General features: G+C 36.3%; 1 protein-coding gene across 1 annotated transcript in view; it reads left to right on the plus strand.

Annotated features, from left to right (window-relative positions):
• Positions 1 to 12,863, plus strand: part of ADAMTS20 (ADAM metallopeptidase with thrombospondin type 1 motif 20) — a 215,455-nt gene that overhangs the window by 152,857 nt on the left and 49,735 nt on the right. The window contains exon 29 of the mRNA XM_064284366.1: positions 3,747 to 3,914. Within this exon, the coding sequence (XP_064140436.1) occupies positions 3,747 to 3,914 (168 nt within the window). The remainder of the gene's footprint in view (positions 1 to 3,746; positions 3,915 to 12,863) is intronic.

A 12,863-nucleotide genomic window follows, 5' to 3' on the forward strand; every position in this document is an offset into this window, starting at 1 on the left:
TTTATTTTGGAGAAATTCCCACATGGAATTCATCAGATATGACAAAATAATGTACTTATTTCTGTTCAGATCTTGGAGAAAGAGAAAGTCTACTTTAAAAGTGTAACCAAAGCATAATTTATTTTGCAGTTCTATAATACTATATTTTTTTCTGTCTTTCCTAGAGGAATTTGGGTTTATTAATATATTCTAGGAATGAAAAATTTTTATTAAGTTGTTTTAGAGTTTAAGAAAGCAAAAAAATAAATTGCTTACATCAAGGTTCAACGTCAATGATCAGCTGATATTTATTGCACCTGCAAGTTTGTGGGTGATGTAAGAAATCCAAAAGTGTCTTGACCTCTAGGAGGTGGATAGATATATCACATGACACAAAGGGAAATAAAGAAGTGCTAAAAATGGAGTGGGATTCAGGAGAGTTCAGAGAAGTGAAAAATTGATAACGATTTACCCAAGAAAAGGAGATTGACTTATAAAGAAAAGTAAGATTTAAAAAGCATTCGAGGAAGTAAATTGACTAGGTAAAAGGAATCATATGACTTAGGCTATGGTGTTTAGTGAATATGTCACATTAAAGAAATAGGAATTATATTATGCCCTAAACCCTGGTGGCGTAGTGCTGAAGTGCTATATGGGTGCTGGCCAAAAGGTCAGCAGTTCAAATCCACCAGATGCTCCTTGGAAATTCTAGTGGACAGTTCTACTCTATCCTATCAATAGACAACAATGGGTGTTTTTTTTTTTAAGTATGGCAAAAGCTGCATACTGGAAAGTAACAGAAACTGAGTGTGGAAAGGTATGCTGACTGAAATTTGATGGATCAAGAAGTAAGGAAGAGTATAAGTTTTGATTTGCTATTAAAGGCAATAGACAGCCATTGTCAGTTCTTGAACACAGACAGAAACAATATGTTTAAAAATATGGTTAATAATAGTCTTGGTTAGAGATTAGAATAATGAAGAGAAAGGATCAAAGATGACCTACAGTTTTAAGTAGAGTAGGAGGTACTATTCAGTTTGTAAAATATGATCTCAGGTTTGACAATTAACTATGTGTCTGAGTATACATTCCATTCATAGGTACTGCTTGTAGAGGAGTACGATATTGCTGAATTCTGGAGTAAAATCTTGAATTTAATCTATTTTCTCTTACTCAGTTTTAAAATTGGTCTTAGCAGAAATATCAACCATTTTGCTGCATATTTACTTAATGATTCTTGGATTCTTGACACTTAAAAAAGTGCTGGGGATTTTTAAAACAGAGACACATGGGCAAAGTCTAGATAAGGATTATCAAACAAACATATAAGGTCATTCATCTTTTTCCATCAACAAACTTACTTCTTCAACACCAAGTTTAAATACCACCTTCTCCTTAAGCACTTATCAGACATCCCAGAAAGAAATGGCTACTTTTCATGAATTCCTTAATACCATCATAACTTTCTTATTGTATCATTTTAATGGCCATTAGTGTTTTATAGTATTTTTCATTTTTATTGGGTTTTATATTATTTAAATTTAAATATGCTATTTTTCATTTCATAGACAGTATGTGTCATTTAGATTATAAGCACTTTGAGAATAAATCAAGGGCAAAAGCAAGAGATGTTGTTTAATGAGTCTGTATTTATTCATGATTCTTGGTACATGGTAAGCACTCAATACTATTCCTAAAATGAATAAAATGTGAATATTTTCTCATCTTCCTTAAGTGTCACTGAGATTGTATCATGGTAATTCACAATTACAACTTCTTAAAATGGGTTAAGAGGGAGAGTAACGAATGCTTTCTTTGTTCAAAATGTCACAATTTAAAATAAAATTAAAAAAAAATGGACCTGGAGAGAAAAACATTCTTCCATGAATGACAGTGAATGTGTGCAAAGTAGTTAGAATACTCCCTGATATATTCTTGATACTAAATAATATTTGGTGTTTTTCAGTATAAAATACATTATGCCCTTTGAAAAATAAACAAAGAAAAGAAACAGGCAGTGCCCAAGATAAGTGGCCAGAAGAGTAGAGCAAGTAGGTGGATTTTAAAGATTAAAAAAAAAAAAAAAGCCAGTAAAAAAGAGATCAGTAGGATCAGTAGGAGGAAAGGATATATACTTAATACAGTATATGAAGATCCATTAGAGATTTTTACAGAATTGAGTGTTTTGTACCTGGCGTGAAAAGACTATAAGTGTTAATGAGAGAAGAAAAAAATCTCAGGTGTAAAAACAATCAGTCTTAATAATCAAGGCACTGAGCTAAATTAATCATTCACACAAGTAGACTATAGTATTGCAGGTAATATAAAAAAAAAATCCTCAAATCATTTTTTTTAAGTTTAAAGTATTTCAAGCATCTAATAGTCTGTATTAGTCTGATAGTTTGTGAACTTGTAATATACATAAAATACATAATATATTACCTAATGTTTTCAGAACACAGTATATATTTCTGAGCAAAACCACATGTCAACAGCTGTCTCAGAGGAATAAAAATAGTTGTCTGGAATCCATGTCTTCTGCTTTTCTTAACTTTTCCCTGGTACATATATCATGCTGAAAATTGTCAACATCCTCTCTGAGGCTACACAAGGAAAAAGATAGAAGAGGAAACTATTATTTACTGAGCACCCACCATGTGAAACAGGGCTAGATTAAGCATTTCATGTTCTTTATCTCGTGTTAATCTTCATAAGAAACCTGTAAGATAGGTGTTATTATCCTAATTTTGTTGATGAAGAAACTGAGGCCCCGACAGATGATGAAATGTGCCTAAGACCCTAGCTAGTAAATGGCATAGCTAGTATTCTATGCTAGAGCCCAAGCTCTTTCCACCACATTGTGCAGCCTCACTCGTAAAATGGCAGCTAGTTGAAAAATTCAGTCAAATGGTTTTACCTATATTTTGAGAGATTGTAGTTATTTCATTTTTTACTAAATGTATTGAAGGGTTGATAGTGGAGAGATACATCTTCCAAAATTGATGCAAAAAACCTTAACTAAATTGCACTTTTTTAAGAAATTAATTTTCTGCATTCCAGATCACACTTTTCTGTATTGGGAGATAATTTTTTTTTTTTTTAACATCAAAAAAATGCTTTCCAGTGTGAAAAAATATGGAATATAAACAGAATAGGTAGTAAGTCTCTATACAAAATTGAAAAGCAATTTTGGGATTATGCATGATAACAGGAGTTAGTGGAGGATAGTCCTTAACCCTAAAAGAGCTAAAGGCAACCAGTCTACCTCATGTGGCATTTATGTGCCAGAAGAGTGCTTGGTATATTGTAGGCAATCAATATTTTTTGGTTGAATGAATACCCTCATGATGCCAACATCAATTTGTGGTCAAGACCATTTTGGCAAATTTCAGATTCTCTCTAATTAGAAATACCAGAGTCTATATAAATGAAAATGCTAAATAAATGCTTTTTTTAAATTACCATACTCACAACACATACAATATTACATGTATACTTCAGTGACATTGATCGCGTTCTTCAAGTTGTGCAACCATTTTAGCTCTATTTTTCCAAGTTATTCCACTACAATTAACCTGTCTTCAATGCACTCTATAGAAACAAAAACTCTCTCTTTCATCCCCTTCCTGCCCCTGATAAACACTAATTACTTTTGGTTTCTATATAAAGAGCAATGATGTTTTGATTGTTTAAGTTTATACTTGTTAAAGATAAATTTAAGTTCATCAAGATAAAATGAATCAAACATGTTCATATTTCTTTTCTAGTGCTCAGCTTCTTGTGGTAAAGGTATAAAGTACCGTGAGGTATTTTGCATTGACCAATTCCAAGGAAAATTAGAAGAAAAGTATTGCAGTCACCTACAGAGACCTCAAACTCACCAAGTCTGTAGATCCGGCAGATGTCCTTCATGGAAAGCCAATAGATGGAAGGAGGTATGTGATGTATTTTATAATTACATATGTATCTTTGAATTGAAGCAAAATCTAAATTCATCCTGTATGCTTTCAATAACCTTGAAAAAATTTACTTTCTTAAAATGTGCTTTACTCTGTTACATACTTTTTGCTTGATGCTCTGAATCAGCACTGTATTGTGCTAACATGTTTGTTAAGTCTACAGTTAAATGGCAACCCCACGTGTGTCAGAGTAGAACTGTGCTTCACTGTGTTTTCAATCACTGATTTTTTGGGAGTAGATCTCCAAATCCTTCTTCTAAGGATCCTCTAACCTTTAAGTTAGCAGCTGAGCACATTAACCGTTTGCGCACAGGGCGTCGCCATTTAACTGTAGACTTAATAAATATGTTAGCACTATGCTGAGCAAATAATCCAAGAAGCTGAACTACATGAAGAAGAACCCATAGTCAGTATTGGAGGAAGACTCATTAACAACGCAGGATATTCAGACGATACAACCTTGCTTGTTGAAAGTGAAGGGGACTTGAAGCACTCACTGATGAAGATCAAAGACCACAGCCATCAGTATGGATTACATCTAAACATAAAGAAAACAAAAGTCCCCATAACTGGACCAATAAGCAACAACATGATAAATGGAGAAAAGATTCACGTTGCCAAGGATTTCATTTTACTTGGATCCACAATCAACACTCATGGAAGCAGCAGTCAAGACATCAAATGACCTATTGAATTCAGCAAATCTGCTGCAGAAGACCTCTTTAAAGTGTTAAAAAGCAAAGATGTCACTTACAGGACTAAGGTGCGCCTGACCCAAACCATGGTGTTTTCAATCACCTCACATGGATGTGAAAGTTGGGGAATGAATAAGGAAGACCAAAGAAGAATTGACACCATTGAATTATGGTGTTGGCCAAGAATATTGAATTTACCATGGACTGCCAAAAGAATGAACAAATCTGTCTTGAAGGAAATACAGCTAGAATGCTCCTTAGAAGCCAAGATGGTTAGACTTTGTTTTGTTCACAATGGTGATTCTCAAATATTTCATTATGGAACCCTGTAACTTCTTGATTTCATGAAGATAATACAATAGAGACATGGACCTTGTGCTCCTCAGGGAATCAGGGGTGTCAGATATTCATTTTTGAAGGAGTTAGTGTTTGCCACAGGCTAGTGATACTTACTAGACCTAAAACATATACTGAATCTGAGGGACACTGACGCACATATGTGCTCTCCCAGAAACTAAATTCTCCTGCACACCTACATGTGGAAATGCAAAGTGACCTACTTCCGACATAAACTGCATCAACTGAAAGAAACTTCCCTCTCTGCTTTTCTGGCCTGCTTGGCAGAATATAACAAGGGAATATTGCTGAATTAAACTTTGTATTAAAACAAAAAACTAGGAGCAAACATTTCTATTTTTCATCTGACAAAAATGTATTCTTAAGCATTTCCTTCTACAATGAGTTTTGGTCAAATGTTTTTGTTAGGTGCCATTGAGTCAGTTCTGACTCATAGTGACCCTATATACAACAGAATGAAACACTGCCTGGTCCTGTGCCATTCTCACAATCGTTATGTTTAAGCCCATCATTGCAGCCACTATGTCAATACATCTCATTGAGGGTCTTTCTTTTCTTTGCTTATCCTCTAACTTTACCAAGCATGATGTCCTTCTCCAGGGACTGATCACTCCTGACAACATGTCCAAAGTATGTAAGACACAGTCTCCCCATCCTTGCTTCTCAGGAGCACTCTGGTTGTACTTTCTCCAAGACAGATTTGCTCATTCTTTTGGTAGTCCATGGCATATTCAATATTCTTTGCCAACACCGCAATTCAAAGGCATCAATTCTTCTTCAGTCTTCCTTATTCATTGTCCAGTTTTTACATGCATATAAGGCAGTTGAAAACACCATGGCTTGGGTCAGGTACACCTTAGTCTTAAAATTGACATCTTTGTTTTTCAACACTTTGAAGAGGTCTTTTGCAGCAGATTTGCCCAATGCAATGCATCTTTGGATTTATTGGCTGCTGCTTCTATTTGTGTTGATTGTGGATCCAAGTAAAATGAAATCCTTGACAACTTCAATCTTTTCTCCATTTATCATGATGTGGCTTATTGGTCCAGTTGTGAGGATTTTTGTTTTCTTCATGTTGAGGCGTAATCCATCAATAAGTGCTTCAAGTCCTCTTCACTTTCAGCAAGTAAGGTTTTGTGATCTGCATAATGCAGGTTGTTAATGAGTCTTCCTCCAATCCTGATGCCAAGTTCTTCTTCATATAGTTCAGCTTCTTGGATTATTTGCTCAGCATACAGATTGAATGGATTTGGTGAAAGAATACAACCCCGATGCACACCTCTCCTGACTTTAAACCACACAGTATTCCCTTGTTCTGTTTGAACGACTGTCTCCGGATCCATGTACAGATTTCTCATGAGCACAATAAAGTGTTCTGGAATTCCCATTCTTCAAAATGTTATCCATAATTTGTTATCATCCACACAATTGAATGCTTTAGCATAGTCAATAAAACACAGGTAAACATCTTTCTGGTATTCTCTGCTTTCAGCCAGGATCCATCTGACATCAGCAATGATATCCATGGTTCTGCATCGTCTTCTGAATCTGGCTTGAATTTCTGGTAGTTCCTTGTTGATATATTGCTGATGCTGCTTTTGAATCTTTAGCAGAATTTTACTTGCATGTGACATTAATAATACTGTTCTATAGTTTCCACATTCTGCAGGATCACTTTTCTTGGGAATAGGCATAAATATAGATCTTTTCCAGTAGGTTGGCCAGGTAGCTGTCTTCTAAATTTCTTGGCATAGATGAGTGAGTACTTCCAGCGCTGCATCTATTTGTTGAAACATCTTATTCCATCAATTCCTGGAGGCTTGTTTTTTGCCGATGCCTTCAGTGCGGCTTGGACTTCTTCCTTCAGTACCATTGGTTCCTGCTCATATGGTACCTCTTGGAATTGTTGAACACGGACCACTTCTTTTTGGTATAAAAAATATATATATATCTGTGTATTCCTTCCAACTTCTTTTGATGCTTCCTGAATTGTTTAATATTTTACCCCTAGAATCCTTCAATATTGCAACTCGAGGCTCGAATTTTTTCTTCAATTCTTTCAGCTTGAGAAATGCATAGAGTGTTCTTCCTTTTTAGTTTTTCATCTCCAGATCTTTGTACATGTCATTATAATACTTTACTTTGTCCTCTGGAGCCACCCTTTGAAAACTTCTGTTCACCTCTTTATTTCATCATTTCTTCCTTTTGCTTTAGCTACTCTACATTCAAAAGCAAGTTTCAGAGTCTCTTCTGACATCCATTTTGGTCTTTTCTTTCTTTCCTGTCTTTTTAATGACCTCTTGATTTCTTTTTTTTGATGTCATTCTACAACTCGTCTTGTCTTTGGTCATTAGTGTTCAGTGCATCAAATCTGTTCTTGCGATGGTTGAATAAACTATTTTTAAATTGTTTAGCAGAGCCCAAAATTAAAAAAAAAATCCAACATTAACCTATTTTATTTAGTGAACATTCTTACTAACTACTAAGTTGTTCAAGAAAGAAGCACTGTATCCATCCTTGTCTCTTTCTCCCTTGCCCTGACAGTTAGTCACTCAACAGGTTCTCTCGATTCCCCTAGCAAAGTCAGTCCCGAATCTCCATTGCAACCATCTCAGTCTAGTTCATCATCCTTGTTCCTGGCCTATGATGGTGTCCTTACATATACTCTAGCCATTATTATTTTTTGCATATAGCGTGAGCTTAGAAGAACTCAGATATGATTGTGTCACTTAACATTTTCCTTCCATGACTTTCTATTATCTTTAGGGGTTAAGTCTGGAAAGTAGCCTATACCTACTCCTTCAGCCTTATCTCAAGCCACAGTCTTTTTCTCATTTAGAGACAATAGATGTCTTTTTCACTAACCACCTAGTTTAGTATCTGGGTTAATACTTCTTACTTTGAATATTGTGATTTCATTTGCAGAAGGACTCACCGTCTCTTAAAAGCTAGTTGCCCTCAAGTTGTCTCTGATTCATGGTGACCCCATGTGTGTGAGAGTAGAATTGCACTCTGTAGGGTTTTCAGTGGCTGATTTTTCAGAAGTAGATCACTAGGCCTTCTTCTGAGGTGCCTTTGGGTGGATTTGAACCTCCACCATTTCACTTAGTAGCCACGCATGTCCACCATTTGTACCACCTAAGGACTCTACCATCTCTTAATTTATACTTATTATTTGTATTTATCACACTGTGGCTTTAATTAATGTGGAGTTTACCCTACATTATCTTGACCCAGATGTGGTGAAATAACAGCAAAGTAGCTTTCTCCAAGAGGGCACCCACTGTAAAGACTTTGGACATAAAAGACACAGATCCACCCAGTATGCAGCTAATAACCCCCCATGCTGACATCAGGCAGGAGCTACAGGGGGATGACAGTGGAAGTGGGACAGGCTTTTTGTTTCTTGGCCATCAGCATTCCTGTTGATCTGGAGGAGTCTTTTGCAGCTGCAGCTGCTGTGGTTGGTATGCATGAGGAACACTTTCTGACCCTTGACTCCCAACCCCACAACAGTGAATCAATCATCGGTGCTAACAAATTGGCCTTGGCTCACCACCAAATATGAAATTATATAAGATGCATGAGCGGGACGTATTTCAGGGGTTTCTAAGATACAGATATGAGTATTCACAGGCTATACAAACAGAGATGCTTTTGTACAGAGTGTGCTTTCTTCTCTTTGAATTAGATTTCCTTGTCATAGAAATTAGCTTCATACACCCACACAGCCCCCAAGTCTCGCGCAGAAACAAATGACCACTTGTGAAGTTATTGGCTTTTGATTTTTTTCTATAAAAAGTGCTCACATGAAGTTAACAATTGCAGGCTGTCTTTGCACTGCATATAATAACATATTCAACAGACGTGTAATTTCAGAAGTAGTTATGACATAATCACTGGTTACTGCTTTATTCTGATTGTATAAATTGTAACATTGCTTTAATATAAGCACTCAGTGTAAAACAACTTCATTTTATTACTATCTACATTTTGCCTCAAATGAAAAGACTAATTTGGATAAACTGTGACCACAGATATGCTGAAATAAATTTTGAGGGAACTCTCTTCATTTGGTATTTGTTATCTTGTTTTTTAAAGAAAGGACTTGGTAGTGCATTTTAATGAATGCTGCTAAACAGGAACAAACACTGCTGTGCAGGAGCTTTTGTCCTCTGTGTCCAGATGTATATATTTAGAGGTAAATCGAATACTTGAATCATTAAAAAAGAAAAAAGTAAAGAAAGATTCCTCACCTCTGGAACCAAGGGAATTTTTTTCCCTATTTAATTTAATTTTATCTACATAGGGAAACACCTTCACTTATTTTTTATTTTTTTATTTATTGTGTCTTAAGTGACAGTTTACAATTCAAGTTAGCCTCTCATACAAAAACTCATACACACCTTGCTATGTAACCCTAGCTGCTATCCCCCTAATGTGACAGCACATTCCTCCTCTGCACTCTGTATTCCCCGTGTCCATTCAACCAGCTCCTGTCCCCTTCTGCCTTCTCATCTCACCTCCAGTCAGGAGCTGCCCACATAGTCCCATGTGTCTACTTGAGCCAAGAAGCTCACACCCCACCAGTATCATTTTCTGTCTTATAGTCCAGTCCAATCCTTGTCTGAAGAGTTGGCTTTGGGAATGATTTCAGCCTTAGGCTAACAGAAGGTCTGGGGGCCATGACCTATGGGGTCCCTCCAGTCTCAGTCAGACCATTAAGTCTGGTCTTTTTACGAGAATTTGAGGTCTGCCTCCCATGGTTCTCCTCTTCCATCAGGGATTCTCTGTTGTGTTCTGTGTCAGGGCAGTAATCGGTGGTAGCACGGCACCATCTAGTTCTTCTGGACTCAGACCAATGGAGTCCCTGATTTATGTGGCCCTTTCTGTGTCGTGGGCTCATATTTACCTTATGTCTTTGGTGTTCTTTGTTCTCCTTTTCTCCAGGTGGGTTGAGACCAATTGATGCATCTTAGATGGCCACTTGCTAGTTTTTAAGACCCCAGACACCACTCACCAAAGTGGGATGCAGAATGTTTTCTTAATACATTCTGTTATGCCAATTGACCTAGATATCCTCTGAAACCATGGTCCTTAGACTCCCATCCCTGCTACTCTGGCCTTTGTAGCATTTGGTTGTATTCAGGAAACTTCTTAGCTTTTGGTTTAGTTCAGTTGTGCTGACCTCTCTTGTATGGAAACACCTTCACTTTTCAGTTTGAGTTTTTAAGGCCAGCATGGTGCTAGAATCCTCATTGTCTCATGCCCCATCTACTTAGTTCAGTGTCACTCAACTCCACAATCTTTATGCTTAAGAAAAAAAGTCTTGAATTCTTACCTCCCCTGATTATGGAAAACCTACTGGATAACTTAGAAAGAAAACTAAAGGACCTCATTAAACCTATTGAATGTAGAGCCAGGTGAAATTAGCCACCTGTCTGGTCCCACTTCTCTCAAACCCGTCATTGTCTGTCTAGAATTTTATGATCAGAGCTGAGACCAAAGGTGGTACAAATTTCAAAATCCTACAAATGTACTTGTCAGCATCTCCTCAAAGTCCCTAATTTGGAAAAAAAAAAAAAAAAACAAATTATATGCTAAATGTTAGCATGCTGCACTGATTTTATATTACGTAATTCCATAGTTTCTGAATTTCTAAAATTTCCATGCTTTAAAAAATTCTTATAACATATGTACATGTACACACACACACATACACACATGTATATTATTGTTAATTGTCATCAAGTCAACTCTGATTCATGGCTACCCTATGTGTATATATGTATGTATGTGTGTGTGTATGTATATACACATCTATATATGTATACACATATACTATAATTAGAAAAAAAATAATAAATCTCATTTTTTCAAGTTCCTGAAGCCCCAAACCAAGAACCCAGGGTCTGTTCATCTCTATCTCAGGGTATCAAGTGATGCTTGTATCAGTTAAGAGGGTTAATAGTCACCATGGCATTTTAAAATCAGCACTGGGACTAATGGTGATACAAGTTTCAAAATCTCACAGATATACTTGCCAGCATCTCCCTAAACCCCTGAATTTGAAATCAACAACAACAATCTGAAATTATACACTAAATGTTAGCTGGGACCCAGGGACAGTGAAGATGCCTTTCTCCTCTGGGGCTGGTTGGACTCTAATTCTCAATCTTTTCTATCTCATATAGTAATTTTATTTTTTACATTTCTACAATGACTATTATTAAACCTCCTCCCCTGTCATCATTCTTGATACTTACGATGGCCTTCCTTTGAGTAGGCTGAGGTTACTAACACTCTTTGATTTGAGACATGTTTCAAGAATTTTTTTAAGGCAGAAATAATTGTATGTCTGTAAGAAAAGTGAAAAACTTTAGGAGGAAGAGATCAGACAGAGACAGTCATTTCCTGATACTGTATGAGAGCCTTCTTTATTCCTCACAACAGTAGGTATTATTACATTCATCATAGAGATGAAGAAACAGCAACTTAGAGAGGTTAAGTAACTTGTGCAGATCACAGGCCAGGACGGGGTAGGGGGCAGGGATTTGGACACAAGTCCGTTTGAGCTTTTCCTACTGTGCTTCTATCCTAATTATTTCATTATACGTTAGCTCATCCTCATATTTCCTTAGCAACATATCGCTCCTCTGGCCAAGAAGGGCACATGAAGTTAACAATTATAGCATATCACTGCATTACATACAATAATGCATTCTGCACAAGTTGTGCTGAATCCATTGCAGGCTTATTCGTGTAAAAAAAAAAAACAAAGTCTGTTCCAAGACTATAAGATACGTATGAATTTTATAGGTCATGTAGAAATAATGGAAGGTATAATTGACCACATATTAACTATGATGTATTTGCTTAAATCACTAGCAACGTATTAGGCTACGATAATAGATGCATAGTATTCAAATTTTTGACCCGAATAGATCCTGGTCAGGTATTTGGAGAAGTGTGCATGCTGGGAGACACACTATAATAAAACTCTTGGCAAATTACCAAAGCTCCAGAGAAGCACAATCAAGTGGTAACAACTATTTTGTGTCAGTTCTGGTGTGCTCTGTTGCAAGTAGCAAAAAGCCATTGATTATTAATAATGATTTAAAACACAAAAACATTTATTGTTTATATAACAAAACCTGGAGGCCAATGATTCTTAGTTTGATTCTGCAGTTCCGTGATTCTGTTGGTCAACTGCCAAAGGTCATAAAGTGGCTGCTGCAGTTCCGGGCCTCACACCTTCATACTTTCTCATATGGTATTAGGTATATATTTGGTTTTTGTTGATAAGGAGGGTAAATTCTTGGACAGTGGGTAAAGGTTAAAGGAAGAATGCTTTAGCTCAATCAAGGAGAATATCTGTTAACATTAGAGATATCCAAAAATGGAGTAGTTGCATTCAGGATATGGTGAACATACCCAGAATGGGGTTATATAAGCATGGGTAGTTTTGATGGTTAACAATTCACTATTGCTATAGAAGGGATTTCAGAATGGAGGAGATGTTAGAATAACCTAGAATTTCTTCTAATTCAAAACACTACCATTGCTACTTTATTGATTCACTTAAAATAAATCATAGTTGCAAATAACTAACTATAAACCTGTTGCCATGCAGTCAATTCCAACTCACAGTGACCCTATAAGACAGAGTAGAACTGCTCCATAGGGTTTCCAAGGAGTGCCTGGTCCATTCAAATGGCCGACATTTTGGTTAACAGCTGAAATCTTAACCACTATGCTAATCCATAATAAGAAATTATAAATAATACATCAAGAGAGAAGACTTCGTTAATTGCATTTTAAATTATCATTTTATTACATAGCAAAGTGAGTCAGCCTTGATGAACCTATTTTT

The sequence above is a fragment of the Loxodonta africana genome, chromosome 4, assembly GCF_030014295.1.
Source record: "Loxodonta africana isolate mLoxAfr1 chromosome 4, mLoxAfr1.hap2, whole genome shotgun sequence".
Taxonomy (NCBI): domain Eukaryota; kingdom Metazoa; phylum Chordata; class Mammalia; order Proboscidea; family Elephantidae; genus Loxodonta; species Loxodonta africana.